The 21,985-nt window shown below is 52.0% G+C and overlaps 3 protein-coding genes across 3 annotated transcripts; 2 read left to right on the forward strand and 1 right to left on the reverse strand.

Annotated features, from left to right (window-relative positions):
* The first annotated feature begins 281 nt into the window (after positions 1-281).
* SOX10 (SRY-box transcription factor 10) lies at positions 282-8,000 on the forward strand. The gene is made up of 3 exons (XM_086610210.1): positions 282-691; positions 6,619-6,884; positions 7,285-8,000. Exons 1-3 carry the CDS (start codon positions 282-284, stop codon positions 7,998-8,000), a joined length of 1,392 nt encoding a protein of 463 aa, XP_086466336.1.
* Positions 8,001-12,926: 4,926 nt separating this feature from the next.
* POLR2F (RNA polymerase II, I and III subunit F) lies at positions 12,927-16,818 on the reverse strand. The gene is made up of 5 exons (XM_086610211.1): positions 16,755-16,818; positions 16,533-16,602; positions 16,223-16,353; positions 14,706-14,777; positions 12,927-13,114 (listed from the first exon to the last, which is right to left on the reverse strand). The coding sequence occupies exons 1-5, from the start codon at positions 16,772-16,774 to the stop codon at positions 13,024-13,026; spliced, it is 384 nt and encodes a 127-aa protein (XP_086466337.1). The 5' UTR covers positions 16,775-16,818; the 3' UTR covers positions 12,927-13,023.
* A 121-nt stretch (positions 16,819-16,939) lies between these two features.
* C4H22orf23 (chromosome 4 C22orf23 homolog) lies at positions 16,940-21,192 on the forward strand. The gene is given in 8 exon segments (XM_086610743.1): positions 16,940-17,084; positions 18,708-18,722; positions 18,725-18,892; positions 19,372-19,506; positions 20,668-20,688; positions 20,691-20,767; positions 21,087-21,128; positions 21,130-21,192. Coding segments are annotated over 8 exon segments (666 nt in total).
* Positions 21,193-21,985: the final 793 nt, after the last annotated feature.

The raw sequence follows: 21,985 nt of genomic DNA on the forward strand, positions 1-21,985 counted from the left end.
ATCCCTATTAATCAGGGGCCCCGACCCATCCCCACCCCCATCGATCACGGGTTTTGCGGTGTGCACGGCAATTGCTTTGCTTGCGCTTTTATCGAGCGGCCCCTGTCTCGTGGTCAGCTCTTCAGCGAGCTTGGAGTCCCTTTCAGATTTGGTGGTTGCTTCTCCTATTCTCTCTTTTCCCCCCTCTTTCCTCTCTTTCCTTTGTTTTTGTCTTCCTCTCTCCCCTCCCCAGTGAGAAGAAGGACACCAAGAAGGAAAAGAGAAAGGGCTTGAGAGCAACAATGGCTGATGACCAAGACCTTTCGGAGGTGGAGATGAGCCCGGTGGGTTCTGAAGACCACCACTGCCTCTCGCCAGGACCCTCCATGGCATCGGACAACTCCCCACACCTCGCCGGCTCTGGGAACGGGGAGATGGGGAAGGTCAAGAAGGAACAGCAAGACTCGGAGGCGGACGACGACAAGTTCCCAGTGTGCATCCGCGAGGCGGTCAGCCAGGTGCTGAGCGGCTATGACTGGACCCTGGTACCCATGCCCGTCCGGGTCAATGGAAGTAACAAAAGCAAACCCCACGTCAAGCGGCCCATGAATGCCTTCATGGTCTGGGCACAGGCTGCCCGGAGGAAATTGGCTGACCAGTACCCACACCTCCACAACGCCGAGCTCAGTAAGACCTTGGGGAAGCTCTGGAGGTAAGAATGGGTGGGTGGGTGGAGGGGGAGCACGAGGGCTGAGGTCCAGAGGTGTCCTGGACAGGACTGTGTGGTCACATGGAAGGATGAAGACTTAGCAGGATGGACCCTGAGGGGAGCCTCCTCGCAGGAGGCATGCTCGGTGTCGGGGGCAAGAGTGGTAGTTAAGTAGTAGTTGGATGTAGTGAAGGCTTCCTCAGCAGAGCTCACCTCCTTCCTGGGCAGCAGCCCTTTCCACATGTTTCCCACTAACTTCCCCTGTTGCTCCCAACTCGAACGCTCTCGTCCTGGTCCTCTCCTGCCTGACTGCCAGGGGAGATCTTGTTTTCTTGGCTCACCCTCTCTGTTTGGCCAAGTAGCACACTAGCAGGAACCGGACCGAGCCCTGTCCAACTTAACTCACTGATGGCTGCCTCAAGCTGGTTTGAACTCAGGTCCCAGTGCCAACAGGGGTTATTTTCCACACAGTGCCACAGAACAAGCGAGAAACCAAGTTACGGCTGAGGAGGAAGGTCAGGGGAAGGGAGCCAGGCGGTCAAAGCCCTGCACTCATCCTTCCCAGCACAGTCCCAGGTTTGGCAGGTCATGCAGGGGCAGCGAGATGGACAAGGAGAGACCGTGCTAGAAAGGGGAGGCTGAAGCTTAGCAGAAAGGAAGAGACCTGCAACAGTCTCAGCCTTAGCAGGCTCTCTTGCAACATACTGGCTCAAACCGTCCCCATCTCCCTTTGCATTCAGAGAGACGCCCTCCCTTCTCACCAGCACACACACACTTGTCCCTCTGGCTCCACAAATTTCTTGCGCCCGTTTTCATTTTGGTTTCATGCAGATCCCCGACATCTTTATGTACCCTCCCCAACCCGCTCCTTCTTCCTCCGGCAGACCAACAGGCTGCCCCAATTGATCACAGCTGGCCAATGGGTGTGCAGAGAGCTGTCGTGCCCAAGCCAAGCATGTCGGGCTGGCCATGCCATTTACTTCTCATCTGATGGTCTCTGCCAATAACCCTATCAACCGGTTATTAACACTTTCTACCACAAGTCCCTGGCACTGTCCTCCCCCTCACCTTGCACCAACACAAACCAAGGCTCATGCAAACGGGCTCTCTCATTCTCTCTCCTGCCCCGATGGCGTTCCGTGGAGGAAGCCCTCAACCTCGGGTGGGCCAAGAGACAGTTTTCCAAGCAGAAGCAAAATACACCCCATGCAGCAGCTGATGCTGAGGTCTCGTCCTGGCTTCGAACCTCCTTGCTCGCAAGGAAACAAGCCCTTGGGCATTAGCTTCTCCCTCTGCTACATCGACCCATTTACCCCAACCCGTCAGTGTCTAGTGTAACCCCAACAAAGCAATTTCTTTTGGAAGTCGAAGGCAGGAAGTGATTGTGGATGTCTCATCTGATGCTCTTTCCCGCTTTGTTCCCTGCTGCCTTCCCTTCCCTTTACTTGCTCCTGCCTGGAGCTCTGCTGCCAGCTTCTGGACCAGGAATCTGTGCTGGAAGAGGGTGTGTGTCTGGGGGGGGAACTCACCGTTTTTGTTCCCAAAGTGTTATTTCAAGGTATCATTCCTTTATTGCAAAATATTGCCAGATTTTAGAGCAACGGCCTCCCTCTGAACGCTGTATTTCCCTTAAAAATAGAGCAGAGCAGTGAAACCCTCCATAGGTATCGCATTCAGAGCGCAGGGAGACACAGCCCCAGGCCGTGACCGTATTCATGCACCTGACTGCCTCCCTGCTCCCAGGGCATGGCTCCCGCCGATGGCTGCATGGGACTCGGAGCAGGGGGACGCTGCCGCTGGATGATGGTCAAGGTCCCTGGCTGTTTCTCAGGGGATCAGGCCTGGGGTTGTTGTGTGCTTCTGGGTTTGCCACCCAGCTGCTTTGCTTGAACATGTCTCCTCTCCGAGTGGCCCCAGTGTGGGCTGCAGCTCTCAGAGCCATGTCAGCCCCTACGGGGATCCAGAGTAAACTGGGGTTATGGGTGCAGTCGGTGTCTGGCCTGGGTAGGACCATGTGTGTGTGTCTTTCTGTGAGGCTGGGGGGAAATACCAGCCCACAAAACTCCAGGGGAGGTGTCCCAAAGGTTTCCAAGATAGTAGCCCCAAGTCTCACCTTCCAGCCATGGTATGGTTGGGTCTTCCTCCATTGAGGTTCCCACTGCCCTCATCTATGCTGTCCCCAAGTTATAGCTCCTACGTGTCAGTATAATAGCGAGCAGCTGGGTTTTGCTCTGGACAGCTTAGTCTCAAACATTTGACAGGGGTTCCTGCAAAGGGCTCTGGCTGTTTGCACATCCTCACCCTTACAAGGGTGGCCACCCAAATTCTACAGCCTACGTTGCTAGTTGCTTTGGAAAACATGAGGGACCTCTTTCCACATGGGCTGCTCTGAGCTTATACAGGTAAAGGGCATGTTAGGCAGAGAGATGAGTGCTGGTAGCACAGAGACTGCCTGCAGGCCACCATTAAATCAAGCATGTCCCCAGCAGCTGGCGCTGGGTGGGGACTGCAAAAGCTGGGAAATCTTCCTAAAAGGCAGCTCGCAGATTGAGCGATAACCCCAGTGCTGTCCCACACACTCCTCTGCAAAACGGGCCACAATGGCCCGGGCTTTTTTTTAAGCCTGGCATTTGCTTCATCTCTCTGCCACTGCCAGGTCCTCCACAGACACCAGCCCTCATTGGGAAGGGCTGCAAGACTACCCGCCTGGCTCCAAGTGCGGTGCTGTGCGGCTTATGGCCTCATCCACCTCCCTCAGTCTATAACCACTTAGGGTGCGTGAGGGGTGCAGTCGACAAATCCAATGTACTAAAAAAGAAGGAGGGAGGGTTTCTGTGCTTGACGGTCATGAAATCTTGTCTTGGCTATTTTCCTTCACCCGGTTGGGACAGGGAACAGCTCTCAAATGGAGGGCGTCTGCTGAAAATGTCGGCATGACTCTCAGCCAAAAAGCCAGCCAGCACCACCTCCAGGGCCAAAAACAAGCCGGGCATGGAAATAAGGGGAGGAAGGCTCAGTAGGGAGGAGTGAGGGGACTCAATGGAGGGATCTTTGCATGAGGGTGGTGGCAACCAGGCAATAGGGTCATGCCCCCAAAATCTGGGGCTGTGGACGTGTAGGAGAGCCCGCTTGGCTGCTTTCTGCTCCCAGCCAGCTCTTGCCTTGCATCAGCCCCGATGTCCAACCCCACCACCACACTGACTCATCGGCAGCTGAGCCCCGGCACAGGGTCAGGCCTCTGGCCGCCAAGCCAGTCGCCTGGCACGCAGCGCAGTGCAATGCCAGGTGGCAGAAGTGGAGGGGCTGCGAGAGGTGAGTAGAAAGATTTTAGTCCTTCTTTCTCCTCCCGGAGCGGGGTGCTGGATGCTTGCCCCTCTCCCCTTGGCTCGGGAGTGAGCATTCAGTGCTGGGGAGGGTGGCAAGGGCTCAACTAAGCCCCATGAAGGGCTTTGCTCTGTGATCCATAACTTCTCTGCTCGTGCGAGATTCCTCTGCATTGTGGTCCAGGGAGCGTGGGGGGCAGGAGGGGGAGGGCAGGAAGCAAGTGAAATCCAAATCCCCCCAAATCTCCTGGCCTTTGCCTGCTCGCACCAGTTTCACTTTGCTAAAGCCGATTTGAACTCTGATCCCAGGGGGAGGGAGGAGGGAGCAGGCAGCCTTGGAAAGGAGAAGGCAAAGACACGGGGAGTGGACTTGCCACTGTCCTGCTGGTGGCACTGCCCGTGGGCTGCTGTCAAGGGGAGAGGAGGTGAGGAACCCGGGCATAGCTCAGAGGGCAGGGATCTGACTCCTGCGTAGCCTCGAGTGGCTCTGGTTCACACCATCCACGAGATGCATCTGGGAGGCTGAGCTTCAGTATCCCTTGGAGAATCTGCTCTGAGTTCACCATGCGGTACACCCTGTAGATCAAAGCTGGCTGTGCAGCCTACAGCCCTCTTGCTCTGAGAGGTGCCCACATAGAAAGAGACCTTTCATTCCCAACCACAGCATCTTATTAGCTTTAGCACCATCTGGGCTGGGAGTGCAGGGATGCCAGAGCCTGGCTGTCTTGTAGTGAAGTGTCCGGGGTTGCAAGGCTGCAGGTTTTGTCTCTATTCTCCATCTCCTGTGGAGATGGAGTGTTCTGCAAGAATGAAAGTTTTACCAAGGTGAGGTCACCTCCCAGTCCACGATGCCTACAAGGGTTGACCACGATAACCCTTTGGACCACTTGGAGGGCCATGTGGAGTAGCGCAAGCTAAAGGATTAGAGCCCTCCAGGATGTGTGAGCATGGTGTATGGTGGCAGGAGAGAGACAGGAAAGCTGGTGTTGGATTCACGGTGGCTCAGTTGCTTTAATCTCCAGGATTAAGGCAGTGGAGGAATGTGGTGTGTGGCTGCGACCTGCTCAGGCTGCCTGGCGTGAACCCAGGTCAGCACCGTAACAGACTCCAGCCCATTCCCGTGCCACGCACCTTCTGACTGCCAGCTGGGGATGTGCACAAGGAGCAGGGAGAAAAGTGGTGCTTAAAAACCTACCCATTACTTGCTGGTGACCCCTTTGATCCCCCTCCATAGTTTCATCTGTGTGGTCCTTGAGCCATGCCTCATCTTCAGTTTTCCAGGTCAGTTCAGGCCTTTGCATCTTCCTCAGTGCCTACAGTTTAACAGAATTGGTCACGATTTTGTGCTAAGGGCTTCAGGGGTACCAAGGTGCTGGCACAGCCCTCTCCCCAGGCAGTTTTTTTGTTGGGGGAAAAAGGCATGGACATCTCATAAATGGAATATTTTTTGCCGTTTGGGACCCCTGCCATTTCTAAAGGCTGTTGAAGTTACAAGTCACGGGAAGACTGGTCTCTTCCATGAGCACTGGTTTCTGGTTGGATGCAGGATGACCTTGAGTCACAAGAATGTTTGAGGGGGAAAACCAAAAAATGAAACTGAAGTGCTTCTAACTGAGAGGCTGCTAAAGGCTTGAGCAATGAGGCTTATCTCATCTTCGAGCGCTCTGAGCCATCCTGCCCGCACAATTCATCATTTCCTCAGAGAGCCTATCTTAATTACAGCAGCCCATGATCTGGCAGGAACACAGAGAAGGAGCTGCAGTGCCTTTCATCCAGAGACCAAAGCTCTTCTATTTCTACAAGGCAGCAACATAGCAGCCAAATTTTTTACAACTGCTCAGCTAAGTTCAAGAAGGGCTGGTCTTTTGTTCTTCAAGCCTTTTGCATTATCCGTGCCTAAGGTGAGCAGGAGCTCCAGGAATAGCAGAATACAGTGTTTCCCCCCTTTTGAAATGTTCTTTAATTCCCTTATAGGATATTACAAGATGCTTAAAGGCCCAGCAAGCTCCGTGCAGCAACACGGGTACTGTGAAGCCGACATCAGTCATTGCCATTTGTGCTCAGTAGAGCCTCAACACTCAAAGCAGAGCCTATGGAAGGGTGGGAGGTTAAGATGGAGTAATACAGTCTGGGGAAGCATGAGAGACATGCGGGAGGCAACGCTATGGGTAGCAAGAGTGTGCCACACTGCCCTAGTCCAAGAGATGATCCCAGCTGCCCTTAATTTGCCCAAGTCTTTGAAAGCAGCCTGCCCAGTCTTATTTTACATGGCTATAAAAGGCTGTACTTTGCCTCTGTGCAACGTTAAGAGAAGGTGTTGAACTTACTGAGGTAAAAAGCATCACACAGCTGGGGAAGGGGAACCCAGCACTGGCACTGACTGGTGTCAGAACTTAATAATTAATGATTAGGAGGAAAACATTGCTGTTTCCACGGAAAGACTTCCAAGCTCTTCCTGTTGTTCTGGAAAATACCCTCAATATAGCCACACCCTGACATCTGCGTTTACATGCCATGTCCCACGATGCTGTGTATAGGTGGGTTTTTTCTCACAGGCCTGCCCCTCTCCTTCCCCTCTTCTCTTCTCTACCGCCTTGACCTCTGCAGGCTGCTAAACGAAAGCGACAAGCGGCCCTTTATCGAAGAGGCGGAGCGGCTGAGGATGCAGCACAAGAAGGACCATCCCGATTACAAGTACCAGCCACGCCGGCGGAAAAACGGCAAAGCCACACAGGGCGAGGGCGAAGGCCAGGTGGAAGGGGAGGCAGGCGGGGCTGCCGCCATCCAGGCCCACTACAAGAACGCCCATCTGGATCACAGGCATCCCGGCGAAGGGTCGCCCATGTCCGACGGTCATCCAGAACATTCCTCAGGTGAGTCCCAGGTCTCCATGAACCTACTGACAGGTTACAGCCAACTCGGAGGCTCAAAAAGACAAGTCATCATGGTGAAAACCCTAGCAATGTGGCTCACACCTTGCTCGTGACTCAACAAACTCTGCTGGAGTCAGTGGTACAGGGACGTGCCTGAGTTTGACAGGCACTTGCATTCCTCTGGTCAGGCAGGGTATCACTGCACCCTACTTCTTCTGCAAGACAATATGAAAAGATTTGGTTTTGGCTGGCTGTTTTTCTCTCCCACCACTAAAGTCTCTAGCCAGACAGTTGCTGGCATACTGGGAGGAGTGGAGCTGGTATGTGTATAAAGCCCAGGCATTAAGCAGTAACTCATTTCTTCTCTCTCTTTCCTCCTCAAACGTTTTTCACATTGCAGGTCAGAGCCACGGGCCTCCCACACCTCCTACCACCCCTAAGACCGAGCTGCAGGCAGGCAAAGCTGACTCCAAACGAGAAGGGCGTTCCCTTGGGGAAGGGGGAAAGCCACACATTGACTTTGGCAATGTGGACATTGGGGAGATCAGCCATGAAGTGATGTCCAACATGGAGACCTTTGATGTCAATGAGTTCGACCAATACCTGCCACCCAACGGACACGCTGGCCACCCAGGCCATGTTGGGGGCTACGCAGCAGCGGCAGCTGCTGGCTACGGCCTCGGGAGTGCCCTGGCTGCAGCCAGCGGACACTCTGCCTGGATCTCCAAGCAGCACGGAGTCTCCTTGTCCACTGCCACCTCATCGGTGGTGGACTCCAAGGCCCAGGTGAAAACAGAGGGGTCCGCCCCTGGAGGTCATTACACCGACCAGCCTTCCACCTCCCAGATAGCTTACACATCCCTGAGTCTGCCCCACTACGGTTCGGCCTTCCCCTCCATCTCCAGGCCCCAGTTTGACTACCCGGACCACCAGCCCTCGGGACCCTACTACAGCCATTCCAGCCAAGCCTCTGGCCTCTACTCTGCCTTCTCCTATATGGGACCTTCCCAACGTCCCCTTTATACTGCCATCTCTGACCCTGCACCCTCCGTGCCACAGTCCCATAGCCCCACACATTGGGAACAGCCTGTGTATACGACTCTCTCCAGACCATAGGGAATGGGGAACGGTGACCGAAGCAGCGACGGAAAGGCTCCGAAGAATCAGCACAGGCAGAAGAGCCTCCGAACTCCGAGGTCACTCAGTGCCATCCAGCCACCAGAACCCACTGAGTATACAGAAGTGCCTTTCTTGACCCCGGCTATCGCTGGCTCACCCGCCTAGAGGAAGGATTTTTGTCCTTTCGCCCTTTACCAATTTCACGCAGGCCACGCAACTGGCTTGCAACACCTTATTGGCCTTCTAGATGAGGAGGATTCTAGACATGGAGTGACTGGTCTGTGGTGGGTTTTGTTGTGCGCACCCCCTGGACTGTACGATGAGAGAAACTGTCCTTTCCTTTTCCTCCCCAAACTGCTCCAGGGAGTTAGCAAGTGTTTCCAACAGGCCACAACAGACAACACTTTGTCACCTGCTGTGGGTGAAGGGTGGTTGCTCAGCCTTGGTGAACACGTTATGGGAGGAGTAGTAGGGAGGACGGCACGGCCAGCTTCACTGCCATCAGCGTCGTGCAGCAGTCCTGCCTAAGATTCACACATGCATGAATCTTGAACCCCGTTGGAAGACCAACCTATGCTTGCTTCCCTGCTGATTTCCACAGCTGCATCCTAGCTTTTCTCCCTGCCTCTTCTCTCCATCCTGTTTCTGTTTAATCCCACACTCTTTCCTGCATGGAGAGTTTAAGGCTTGCCTGAACAACGCGTAGGACTCAGGAACCACGCTGTCAGTCTTAGTATTACTCATACCACAGCCTGTGTACACATGCATGATCATGTATGGAGGTGCAGGAGAGGTGGGGAAGGACCAGTGAATCATTAAGGTGCTGTGGGTGAATCCTCCCTTCTTAATTACTCTATATCATTCATTTATGGCTGGCATTTCTGGCATCTCAGTCTTTTCCGATCTCTTCAGTATCCCAAACAACCTCTGAGCAAACTTGGTCCTTGCTTTTCCATGTCTGACTGTGCCTGCCTGAAATGAAGAAGCACCAAGAAAGCTACTACGCACTTCCAACATCCCGAGCTGATTCCAATACTCTCTTTGAACCCCCACTCCAATCTCAGGCTGATGGAGTGTGTATTGTTTTTTCATCATGTCTTCCAGTCAGTCAAGACCTCCCTCCTACCTACGTTGAGGATGGAAAGATACTCCTGCGGCTTTAAGCAAGGTAGTTACACACCCAATCTTGGATGAGTGTAAAGAAAAGAAGCCTATTAAGGTGCAAAGGAATTTGTTTTCCCCTTTGGGTTTCAAACTGGAAGTGACCAGCTCTTGCAGTCAGATCAACCTCCTTTTTTCAGCCCAACACCCGAGGACAGTCTGCTTACTTCTCCTTTGTCACCTCCAGGACTGGGGTGGTTTGTCATGCCAGGGAGCAAACTGGCACAAAAGTTGCTGCAGGAAAAGACAACTCCTGGCAAATGATTGCAGAGACATGTTGTAGGACCTTCCAATGGATATTCCAGTCTAGAAAGACAAAATACTTTGACCAAATGTTGACTGTGATCAGTGCCGCTGTATCCCTCTGCTGATATGACTGTCAGATGCCCTTCCTGCCTCCCTTAGCTATGGATGACTTATCTTTGTGGTGTCTGAAAAGATCATGTAGAATGTTTGCTCCTTGTACGCATGTAACCTCCTCTTCCAGCCCTGTCCCCTATTTATGCAAGTAGCACCTTCCTCCCCCACCTCCCTTTCTCCAGTCTCTATGCTGTCCTAGCACCATTAACTCTGCATTAAACATACGGAATAATAAACTTAAAAGTTTCATTTTCATGTGTCTGGGTTTTTATGACCTTCTTCCTGCAAGTCTCTGTTTTTTTTCCCCCAGTAAGTGCATGATGGGTCACACCATCACCACACAGATCCTGTACACAGCCTTCCTCTTCCTGTCAAGAAGACGACACAGGCAGAACTCTGACTGGCTTCCCAGACTCCCTCATGGAGATGAAACTCATCTTCTGTTCACACCCCAGCTCCAGTCATTTCTTCAGTGAGAAACATAGTAACACTGATTTCTGTTCTTCAGCTAAGATTCAGCACATGTAATTAAGAGCAGCACTGTCTTGCATGTGCTTCACCCAAGAATTTCTAATCGCAATTGTTAATGCTTTCCAGAATAGGAGCATGGGGTTTCTCATCTTGGTCCCCCATCACCAGGTGGCAGATGACGTACCTTCAAAAAGAACTTACCCACATACACAAACTTGTGTATTTTGGAAGCAACTGTTAGTTTTTCTTAGAAACTCAATGCCGCCAGCCTCTTGCCTTCCACAAGCAAGAACTTAAATATAAAACACTCATACACAGAAAGCATATTCCAGAACAAATGTATACGCCCTCTTACTTGTTGAAGAAGACATCTTGGGTGTAGTCAGGTCCTGGGAGGCTGTCTGAAGATGTTTGGAAAGAAAATGTACAGCAGATATCAGTCTGCTTAAGAACATCTCTCAAGGCCAATGGTAGCAAGGTAGGATCCCAATCAACAGAGACTCCACAACAATCACAAACAGATTCCAAAAGGTTTCAATGCTGATGCATGTCATGTATCCATTGAGTTTGTTTTTGCTAAACGCTTTATGGGTGAGTAGAGCAAGCAGGATGTCTAGGAACTGCGGAACACGTTCAAAGCTTTTTAAAACTCACAGCACTATTTGGATGAAGTCCTGTGTAGGGCCAAGAGCATCAGCAGCAAAATGGCTTAATGGATCTAAAAATGGTGATGCCAGCTAAAGAGCTCCATGCAAAATAATACTGTGGCCATTCATTGGAGCGGAGGAGAAACCTCTACCCCAAATCACAGGCTGTGGAAAGAGTCCGGAAGGGAACTACTGCACTGCTGAGCAGGTCAGGAGCATGTGTGGCGAAGAAAGGAAGCCATGGTGGAGTTAGGGGTAGGAGAGCTCATCACATGGGTGGGAGAGAGAAGGGACATGGTGTGGAGGAACAGAAGGACAGGAAAAGAAAGTTCTTAACCATACATAAGTACCTTTCTCCATCTCTTCAGAAAGCAAGTAAGAAAGTGAGTGGCCTCTGCCTCAACCATTCTCTAGTGGAAGGGGATGCCTCCTCTCATCTAGGAGGGTCCTCACAACTAAGGCAGGACTGAGAATGCCACTGGTAACAGAGGGGTTAACCACTCCTCCTGCCGCCTAGCAGGAGCTAGCCCAGCATCCTTCCCTATCCCTTTAATCGTATCTGATACAGATGCAAGGCTGGGGAGGGGAGTCGGTAAGGAACAAAGAAGCCATTTAAAAAAAAAAAAAAAAAAAGGACAAGAAAACGACCCCCTCGCTCCATGGCGGACGCCAAAACGATTGCACAAAGGCACCATTTCAGGGCTGAAATTTCACCGCACCAACGTGATTAAAGGATTCCATGGAGGGTGGGGGAGAAGGCTGAAGGCCACAGTGCTGCAAATTAACCTTTTCTTGGTAAGAACGGCCTGGACCAGAAAGTGTTTGTGTTCCCTTCCCACACCTGCAAGCATCTCCACATTCCCTTTGACCCATCATTTTGCCCAGGGACCCATTCAGCTCTTGCTTTATCACCTCCAAAAACAGCCCCTCCTGTGCACACCGACAGAGGAAGGATGGACAGGTGCTTTTACAGGGAGCATGAGTAAGAGAATGACATTCATGGTTGGTTATGAACTGAGTTCCCAGGCAGGTGGATATAAACTCCCTTTGGGACATGGATGCTCATGTGCAGGCACAGACCACACATACAGCACGGAGAATGCACACTTTGTATATAAAGCACAAACTTCAACACAAACCAGTTCCTGGTCCAGCGTAAAGAAGAAAAATTAATGTAAATCAAAAACCATAGGTGAGGTGCACATTCCCTCTTCTTTTCCTTAAAAAAGAAAACAAAAATTCCGAGAGTACTTTGTAATTAGATAATTGAGAAAGGGTTGGTGTGTTCTGCCCAAGAGCTTAGATCTTCCTCATGCAGAGCAAGAACCTTGGAGCACACAGATCGAGAAATGAAAACTAGGTAGTAGCTGGCTGGAAGCCCTTGCAGATTGCAATGCATCCACCCAACTCTTGACTTGAGCATGTACTTCTCCGCACATCAGAGGCAAGAGTGCAGGGACCTGAAGGGGACAAACAACTGATCTCTCATCACATTAGAGATTAAAGGAACTCTAGGATTTAACTACTGTTGTGCCACTGTAAGAACCACCAGTATACGTACAACTGAGATGGCTGGAGAGCACCTACACACCAAGACCATCAGTTCCACCGCGTTTCCGAGAACGGCCGTACAAGGAGCAAGTGCAGCAACAACCTACAACTGCCAAGCTGGTGGGGACTGCGAGTGGCGACTGTGCTTCCGGCTGGGGCAGTGCCACTGAAAGGGGATCCCCACTTCTGATAAGCAGCAGGAGCAGAGAAACAATAGGCGATTTGATGAAAGCTGCTCTACGATACTCCTGAGAAGCCCCACAGCCAGCCCTGGCCAGAGAGGAAATTGGGGGTTTCCACAGCAACCTGCTCAGGGCACAAAGGCCCAACTGTCTAGGGGGAAGCAATGGAGGTGTCTCAGCACTCCCATTTTAAGAAGGTACAGGGGCGGAGGGCTGGAATCTTTCTGAAGCTTAAGTATCTGCAAGAGCATTTTTGTACAGCAGGAGTTTTAATTGGCTATTGGTCCTATAACCAGGGCGGAGCAGTGCTGGAGGAGGAAGTAGTTACTGCAGTCTTTAGCCTAGCTAGAAGGTAGGGCCTTTGCAGGTGAAAAAAAAGCAGGAAGAAAAGCATGGCACTTGGCTCCTTAATCTTACTAATATAGCCCATGACACAGAAAGAATAACGATCAAGCTGGCAGAGAGAAGTAAGAAAGTCTTTTCTCGGGCATGTAGGATTGAGATGAAAAAGAAGGTGGGAAGAGAAAAAAAAACACACCAACACATTTAACTTAAAATGGAGAAGTCTATAATTTATTTACACAAATATAAACAAAAATAGAAACATCTCTGGAGAAGGAAAGAACCAAAACAACGGCTGGAGGCTGATCAGTCTGTGATGATTAACTCATCCACACCCCAGTCTTCATAGCTCCCGTCTGGTAGGTAACGACGGATGATTATGGGGATCTTGCGTGCTCTGAAGGGAGGAGAGAGAGGTGAACAGAAATGCCAGAGCCTTCACTATAACACATCAGCAGGCAATGGGAACTGAGGTGCTTGGTAGCTTCAGAAACCTCATCAGGTTTAACTGAAAGATCTGTGTAGTACCAGTGATTTGGTATTACACAGTAGAGGCAAGTCCCAACAACCTTCTCTTTTGTAGGTGCAAAGCACTGAGCACCCTTAGACTCGACATCACAAAAGACCTACAGGTCAACCCTCTGTTGCTACTGCAGGAATTGAGTCCTGGCATCTGAACCTACTATGAGACAACACCAAGCATCTAACGCAGACACGGGGTGGGGGAAACAATCAAGGGACCCAAAGAACAAATCCACTTGTTTGATGGAAGCTTCTTCCCCACCAGACACTACAAAGCAGCAGAATTCTGAGAATCTTTGTGACCAATTGGTATTTATAGACTATTTTGCACCCCGACAGCATCAGTTACGTTTTGAGAAGGATACATGAAACGGTGACTATTCAGGTACCAAAACCTGGTACACCTGGGGTGGAGCACAGCATCTGCTAACAGCGCTTCCAATCAGAAAGCAAGAAAACACTGAACACAACTTAACTTAATGGAAGTAGATTTAAGCCAGTAGAATGTAATCAGACAGTCTGGAATCTAACCAGGTCATCAGGTTTCAACCGTATCAGACTTGAAAAGTAATACTTCTTTAATGATCACATTCAGGGCCACTGTTTTTCCAGTAGCAAAGCAGCTCCCTCATGCCAAGAATTACAACCGAATTTTGGCACAGAACAGGATGCCACTATACTGGTCACATCCTGACTTACTTTCTAGAGCTCATGCTCAGGCAGTGACTGGAAGCAACTCAGGCTGAGCCTGGAGATCTGATAGGAACGTGACCTAAGGAGCTTCTGGCAATGATAAAGGGAGCTGTAATAGACGCAAAATCTGCCAGAGCAACTGCAACACACTGAGAAACTGGGGGAGCAGAGGGACACTTCAGTTCAAGAACAGGGACTTAATCAGTAACCGCATCCAGTTGCTCTGCTTGAAGGATACCTGCACGTGATCTAGGTCACCGACCACGCAAGCAAACTGTGGGTCAGCAGAGAGCTCTGCTGTGGAAAGGTGGGCCTGTAAGTGGTCATCCAAAAGCTGCCTCTAGTACAGTCAGAAAGGATTTATTTATCTTTCTGTAAGCAGAGGACGTGCCTCTCTGCAAGCACAAGCCAAGTGTGCAAGGGTGCGGGAAAAGAACATTCTTAATAGAGCCTACCACCTCACCAGCCTGACCCTTGTTTTATTTTTTGCCCGCACTGACACAGGTTTGTTCAGACAGCTGCTTCGAATCACTTCCATTCAGGGAACTGAACTGATTCCAGAAAGATGAGGACCTTAGGTTCTCATCATAGAAACAGAGAACACTTGGGCTCTGAAGTATAAGAGGTCACAACACTCCTAATGATCAGTACTTTGCACAAGCAATTAGGATGGGAGGGAGCAGCTGCAGAGAGGTCACAAAGTGAAAAAGGGGAGGAGAGGACTGCTGGCTTTATGGAAATCAATACACTAACCACTGAAGTCTGGGACTTACTTGAGTTCTTTCATGGCAATCAGCAAGGGGTCTGTCTCTCCTTCCAACTCCACCATCACAGGGGCACACATCCTGGGACAGAACATCAACAATCGTTTGAGCAGACGCACAGAGAGGGAAGAGGGACAGCTAAGCTCATGCCTACGTATGTCACTTGGACAACAGCCGGTAAAGGAGGAGGGTAGGACACCGCCTTAGCAAATCCAATTTACTCTCTTATGCACTTCAGGAAGAAAATTCCCCCAAGTGGTTACAGACTGAGCTTTTACTTGAGTGTTCTTGCCCCATCCTTCAGCCTCTGCTGACCAGCTAGTGCTCAAAGGCTGGTCAGATCCACATCCTTCTAGTCACCCTCCGCTGTATTTAAATGTGAGGAAAAGAGTGGTTCTAAAATTAATCCAATGAAGAGGGTAGAAACACTGTAAAATGAGTATGCCTCCTACCATCTCTAACGTTCCGATTTGCTCACACCTTCCAGGCTATGTTTGGGGGGCAGTGAGGGGCTGCATTTACAATGCACTCTACCTCTAGGAAGAAAAAAAAAAATCAAGCATTTGCAGAGGGTTGGAACAGCAGAGCAGACAGGGGTGATGATATCCGCCCATTGGACAGCGGTGGCAAAGAAAGTTCACGTCATGTGTGGATAAGGCCACTGGGGCTGCTGCTGGCCTGGGTTCAACACTGAAGGCAGAATATGCAGATGAAGCAGAACCAGGCGCCAGAGCGTTTGGATTAAAGGCCTGGCACAGGCCCATCTCATCTCCCCCATTTTTCTGGCGTTCCACTCGCTGAGAGAATGTGTACAAAATAGCTTCAAAGAGTGAAGACTGGGCAAAGACAGCTTGGCAAAGCGACGATTAAGGAAAGATCTGATCACCACCTACAAGCTTCTAAAGGATGTGGAGGAGAGGCATTATTTTAAGGGTGGATATAACCAAGATAAAACTCAGATGTGCTTTCAAACTTTGACACAGCCTAATAACCTCACTCATAACGTAGTTTTTCAAAAAATGCTAAACTTTTTGATGTGTATTATTAAAACTAATCTAGACAGGCAAACAGAGTAAGTTGAGAGCACCCAGCCTAAAGAGCACTTAAACTAGGATTTAAATGGTATTATCTATTATAACAAGGCCCCACTATTCCAAATACTTTAAAAAACTTACAGCTTGTCTCAATGCAAACGCACTTCAAACAATTCAGGTTGGTTACTCCATTCCCAATTCCTACAGCCCTATGGTATCATTCTGGAGCATCTTTCACTCCAACACTGGCTTTTGCAAACCAGTTCTGAGCTTTCCAGCCCACGCTGACTCCCTTAAGAAAGACAGAAACCAGATCAGCTTGTCACATTCTCTACTTGTTTTGCTTCGACCCAGGAAGGTTCACTGCAGCTTCTGAATGCCCCTCCTTCTCTAGGCACAAGTACCACAGTCCCAGCCAGGAGTTTAAGTAGCTTTCACTGGGAAGGGAGGAGAAATTCTGGCAACACCCAGGATACGGAGTGAAATACTCACGCTATCTGTAGGGCACGAGTGCCCAGGACTCTGGCTCGCTCATATTTGGTCATGTAGGGGGTAGTGATCCGCTTCTGGTTCGCCTGCTGCCGCTCTCCCGAGGGGAGGATTTCCACGTTCTCCTGTCCCTCCTGGAGAAAGGAGACTAGTGCTCAGTTCGGCTGCGCCCACCACCGAGGCCTCACGGCGCTGGGGGAGCCCCCGAGGCCTCCTTAGCCCCAGGGACCGCCCAGCCAGGCCGCGACGCAGGTCTGCCGTACCGGCAGGCTCTGCCCGGGCCGGTCGGCGCGACAGCCCGCGGGGCACCCACCTCCTCCGCGTTCTCCAGGTCCTCCAGGCCCTCATCCTCCTCCACATCGTCGAAGTCGTCCCCGTCAAAGCTGTGAGAGACACGCACGTCGCACACCGGGCCGGGCCGCCACCGAACCGGGCTCCCCCCGACCCGTCCCGACGCCCCGGGGCGCGATGCGATACGCCGCCGCCGACTCCTCCTCACCTCCCCTTCCCACCCCCAGCCGACCCCCGCTCTCACTTGTCCTCGTTATCAGACATGTTGCTTCCCCACCGCCTTCCTGCCCGGCGGAAGTAGGAACGACTTCCGGGTGCTCGCCGTGACGCTGCCGGAAGTGCCGCGGCGGCGCCGTTGCCGGGGCGACACGCCGCCTCACCGTCCCCTCCTCCGCCCCTCCGTTCCCTCCCGGGGCGCCGCTCGTGGCTATGGAGACGTCAGCGCCGGCGGCGGCCTGGCCCGGCGGGACACCGGGCCGCGGCGGGAGCTCGGTGGCCGTGGCGGGGAGCGGCGGTGGCGGGCGCGCAGCCGGGCCAGCCCGGTACAGCCCGGGGACCCGGGAGCTGCTGAGAGGTAACGGCGGAGCAGGGCTGGGGCCAGGCCCGGCTGTTCGGCCTCCCCGTACCCCGCGCACCGCCGGAGCGCCGGCACCCGGCCCGCCCTGCCCCCGCGGCGGCCGCTGCAGGGAGGAGCGTCCCCCTCGAGATCACAGAGCCATAGAATGGTTTGGGTTGGAAGGGACCTCAAAGATCATCTAGTTCCAACCCCCCTGCCATGGGCAGGGAAACCCTCCACTACACCAGGTTGCCCAAAGCCTCATCCAACCTGGCCTTGAACACTTCCAGGGGATGGGGCATCCACAACTTCTCTGGGCAACCTGTTCCAGTGCCTCACCACCCTCTGAGTGAAAAATTTCTTCCTTATATCTAATCTAAATCTGCCCTCTTTCAGTTTAAATCCATTGCCCCTTGTCCTATCACTACACGCCCTTGTAAAACGCCCTCTCCAGCTTTCCTGTAGGCCCCCTTTAAGTACTGAAAGGCTGCAATAAGATCACCCCGCAGCCTTCTCTTCTCCAGGCTGAACAGCCCCAACTCTCTCAGCCTGTCTTCATGGCAGAGGTGCTCCAGCCCTCGGATCATCTTCGTGGCCCTCCTCTGGACCCACTCCAGCAGCTTCATGTCCTTTTTGTGCTGGGAACTCCAGAGCTGAACACAGTATTTCAGGTGGTGTCTCACGAGAGCAGAGTAGAGGGCAGAATCACCTCCCTTGACCTGCTGGCCATGCTCCTTTTGATGCAGCCCAGGATACAGTTGGCTTTCTGGGCTGCCAGCGCACATTGCCGGCTCATGTTGAGCTTCTCATCCACCAGCACTCCCAAGTCCTTTTCCTCAGGGCTGCTCGCAATCCATTCTCCGCCCAGCCTGTACTTGTGCTTGGAATTGCCCCAACCCACGTGCAGGACCTTGCACTTGGCCTTGTTGAACTTCATGAGGTTCTCACAGGCCCACCTCTCCAGCGTCCCACCGTGGTTCCTCGGGGCAGGAGCCAGGGAACTGGGCGGGCCCGGTGCTGGTGGCGCTGCCCCGGCTTGAGTCTCCTGAACCTGCATCTTCCCCTTTGGGTTTGGGTTGTGAGGCAGGATTGGCCCCGGGGTGGGTTCCCCAGCCTGTCCTGGCTGCCAGAGGGAAGGCGCGGAGCCCCCTTGGGCTGCTGTCTACGCCCAGACATCATGTTTTCCAGCGATGATGGAGGATTCAAAGCTGACGCATTTCCAGAGGCGACACCTGACAGCGTGTGTGAAACGTGAGTGATGGCCCTCTCACTCTCCCACCCGTGGCTGTGCTGTGGTGAAGAGCTTTTGCTGCTCATCTTGAGACGGGGGCATTCGCCCACAGTCTGCTTGGATGGGCAAGTGCTTTAACACAGCAGCACGGCAGCTGCTGACACACGGGGACGTATGGGGCGAGGTGTCCCCAAGGGTCATTCTGGGAACAAGATGCAATGGCATGACTTGAACCACAGTCAGCCTCATGTCAGCGTGTACCAACAACCAGGGTGGGACATCTGTGGCACTCAAGGTCTTCACTTGTGGTGCTACAGTGGATCAACACACAGATCTTCTGCTGTTGGTAGCCTGGGACCATCCATCCAGACTCCTCTCTGACCTACCAATATTTTTGGTTTGTTCTCCAGGAGGAGATACCCTGCCCTCCAGTGCCACCCCACATCCAGCAAAGAGCCAGCACCTCCAGCACCTGATTTCTCCCCAGCAGTTCGTAAGCCCAGTAGACTTTCAGCTAAACCGCATCTCCGACCTGCCAAGGTCTGCCAGGCAGGAGATGCCTACACCCGAGAGAAATTCAGGCCACAGGCAAGGCGTAAGTCAGCAAACATCGCTAATAAATAATAATGCTGCCTGGTCCCTCTCTTCCCCTTCTGTCCATCCTCTGCCTGCAATCTCAGCAGCCGCAGGGGGTAACTTAATTGCTCTTTGTCCTCACGATTTCTGTCTTCAAAGATGCTTTAAAAATGGATCTCTGAGGGAACATCTGCTGTACGTGCTCACTGACTTCTGCCTGCTGGTTAGGGGGGGTGATAGGGACCCACACAATCCTTGCGTAAGAAGGGAGTGCTACGCAACTTTCTAGCTTGTGAACGTGAATCAAATCTCTGACGTCAGTTCGGTTGACTCTTCACCACGGGTATACCTGTGCAATGCTTGTGCAGTTGAGCCTGGCGATGGGCTGTCGTTAACGTAATGCTTCCTCTGGCAATCGTTAGCAGGGAAGCTGTGTGGCCAGGCTTCTCCCTGAGGAGACAGGCTGAGCATCATTTATTTCCCCCTTGGCATTCACAGGAGATTTGGAAAAGGAGAAGCAAAGGCTCCAAAACATCTTAGCGACAGGGAAGGATGTGGTGGAACACAAGGTGAAGCAGATGCTGGTTCAAACAAAGGAAGAAGAGATACCTGAGCCTGACCGGTTTGAAGAACGTACGTCTTTACACATCCTGGAGGAAGGCAGGCGGGGAGCCTGGGAAGCCAGCTCCCTCCAAGGGCTAGGGTGGCAGGCCATGTTGCCGGTAACCTGAAGCCCACTGTGGAAGGGGGCACAAAGCCCAGTTTCCAAGAGAAGACTTGCTGCTGTGACAACTGTGTGTGATCCAGCCATCCTCACAGAGCTTATGCTGCAGAGGTTTGCTGGAAGGTTCACGTTGCCCAGGCTGCCCACACGAAATGAACCCTGCTGGCAGGGGAATGCCCCAGGGACACACAGGGTGACCTGGGCAGGAAGCCCAGGTACTGTGGGTCCTTTTTCCAGCCAGCATAACTCAGCATAGACTAGGACACTTGCCAGCCTGACCGTGGTTTGGGTTCTGTTTTCTTTCACTCCAAATCAGAGCAGTTACGCTAGCAAAGCTTAAATGTCAAGCAGAGTTTTAAGCAGTGATGGACATTGGCCTGCAGAGTATTCTGGAATGGCAAAATCCTGCCTAATACCTTTCTGTGCTTGAATCTCCAGTGTGTGCGTACGCCACAGCCAGCCCTTCACTAGCCAGGGCAGCACAAAGATGGACAATGCCAGAATAACGTGCTTTGCTCCCTGCTGCAGGGAAGCTGGCGTGGCTGGCTTCACACATGCTTTGTATCCTCTAAACCTGTCACAAGCCGAGTATTGTCCTTGACAAATCTGAAATACCCATGTATTTTGTACTGTGGCAAGGTTTGAATCAGGTGGCTGTAGGTCTGTGCCTGTGCTGGTCCTGGGAGCAGAGATGGTCACATTCAGTGGGTCATTCCTGTCAACTAATGAACCTCAATAGCTTTAAGCAGGTTCTGTCTCCAGCCACAGACTGGTTAAATTGTCCACAAGCAAGAGAGAATTGTCTGTATAAAGAAAACTAGAAAATTACTGTTCCTGCACAATGGGGAGTGGTAAGAGATGGGCAGGGGGAACATTCCCATTGCGAAAGGGACTACTGAGGTATTTGATAACATGTGCAAGGTGAGCATTACAGCAGACAATCACCCTTCCCCTGGTGGAACTGCTGTTCAAGCAGAGCTAGGAAATGGGGAGGTTCAGATCTAGACAGAAACGTGTTTTCTTGCCTTTTGGCTGAATCATGTTTCCACAGTGTTTCTCTTATCCATCAGTGGTGAATGAAGTTCAGGAGGAGGGGAATTCCTGGCAGAGATGGAAGCCCTAGGACAGGGCAAGAAGTATCGAAGCATTGTACTCACTGAAATCTCACAGGTACGCAAGGGCCCTGGTGGCATTGGTCACACAGTACAGGGAAGGAACACCTATAGTGTCAGAGACTTGAAAAGCAGCGTCTCCTCCAATATCTCAGCAGGGAAGGGGGCAGAGAACTGAGTGTTTCCCTTCATGGCACAGAACAGGCATGAATTCGGGAATGGGAGGATACATGTTTCAGCCTTTCTTTCCATCTCTGCATGTAATTAATCAGGGAAATGGAACTTTGTTCTTGGGGTTGGCAAGGGAAGAAAAAAAACAAAAACCAAAAAGCTGCCAGCTTTCTCCCTGCTCAGCCCTTCTCCTTTGTACTTCGCAGAAAATGCGCGAGATGGAGATCATTGACAAGAAGAGAAGCGAGGGAAATGGGAGAGATCATGACAAAAGACTTCCCTGGTGGGAACAAATCCGATCATCACAACTAGGCCAAGGAAAAACACAAGTGCAATTTGTTCCCACCTCTTCTTCCAGACTCTCAGCCTCAGAGTCTCAAAGGCGGGTCTGTGCCTGTGCCCGAAGAGGGGGGTAGCACCACCTGTTGCCTAAAGCTAGAAGGCAGGAGCAGTTTGTACATTAACTGGTGACAGAAGAAAGCTGTTGTAAAATCCTACCCACGCACTGGATCCCTTCTTGCTCAACCATATTAGAGAGATGAAAACACACAGCAGCTGCTACCAAAACATGACAAGCAGAGCCTCCTTTTGCCTACGCAATGCCTCAGAGTACAGTAATCCACCGATAAAAATGTCACTCCTGTCCATCCACCCAGAGGTGGAGGTTTCTCGTGACAGCACGATGCTAACACGCATGTTGCCACCCACATCTACAACCCGCTCCTGCCCCCCAGGACGCTGGGAATGGCTGTGCTGGCAGATGGCTGGGAGGAAGATGCAGCCACATGGCCTTACGCAAACGGGAGCCTCCGGCGTTGCTGCAGGTCAGCGTGACTCTGCCTCAGCAAACTTCTCGGCAGCAGCTGAACTGGGTAGGCGCTCAGGAACACAGCGGCGCTGAGGAGGGAGAGGGGATTTCAGCCCAGTGCCTGCTGCTCTTTGCTGCAGGCTTGCTGGTGGTTTTTTGGTTCCTGAAGCATGGTATGCAGAACAGCCATCGGTCTCCCACAGAGCCTGGAAAAGGCTGTTTGCTCACCTCATACATAGCCCCACCTCTGTCCTCCAGCAGGCTGAAGCATGATGCCCCGCTATTCCTGCATAAAGC

This window comes from Tauraco erythrolophus, chromosome 4, assembly GCF_009769465.1.
Source record: "Tauraco erythrolophus isolate bTauEry1 chromosome 4, bTauEry1.pri, whole genome shotgun sequence".
NCBI classification, from domain to species: domain Eukaryota; kingdom Metazoa; phylum Chordata; class Aves; order Musophagiformes; family Musophagidae; genus Tauraco; species Tauraco erythrolophus.

Bases quoted from the DNA above. Each gene is read 5' to 3' on its own strand.
- SOX10 (XM_086610210.1), top strand. From the start codon at position 282: ATGGCTGATGACCAAGACCTTTCGGAGGTGGAGATGAGCCCGGTGGGT. The intron at 692-6,618 runs GTAAGAATGGGT...TGACCTCTGCAG, and splicing joins ACCTTGGGGAAGCTCTGGAG to GCTGCTAAACGAAAGCGACA. The intron at 6,885-7,284 runs GTGAGTCCCAGG...TTCACATTGCAG, and splicing joins TCATCCAGAACATTCCTCAG to GTCAGAGCCACGGGCCTCCC.
- POLR2F (XM_086610211.1), bottom strand. From the start codon at position 16,774: ATGTCTGATAACGAGGACAA. The intron at 16,354-16,532 runs GTGGGTGCCCCG...TCCTTTCTCCAG, and splicing joins ACCTGGAGAACGCGGAGGAG to GAGGGACAGGAGAACGTGGA. The intron at 14,778-16,222 runs GTGAGTATTTCA...GTTCTGTCCCAG, and splicing joins ACTCGTGCCCTACAGATAGC to GATGTGTGCCCCTGTGATGG.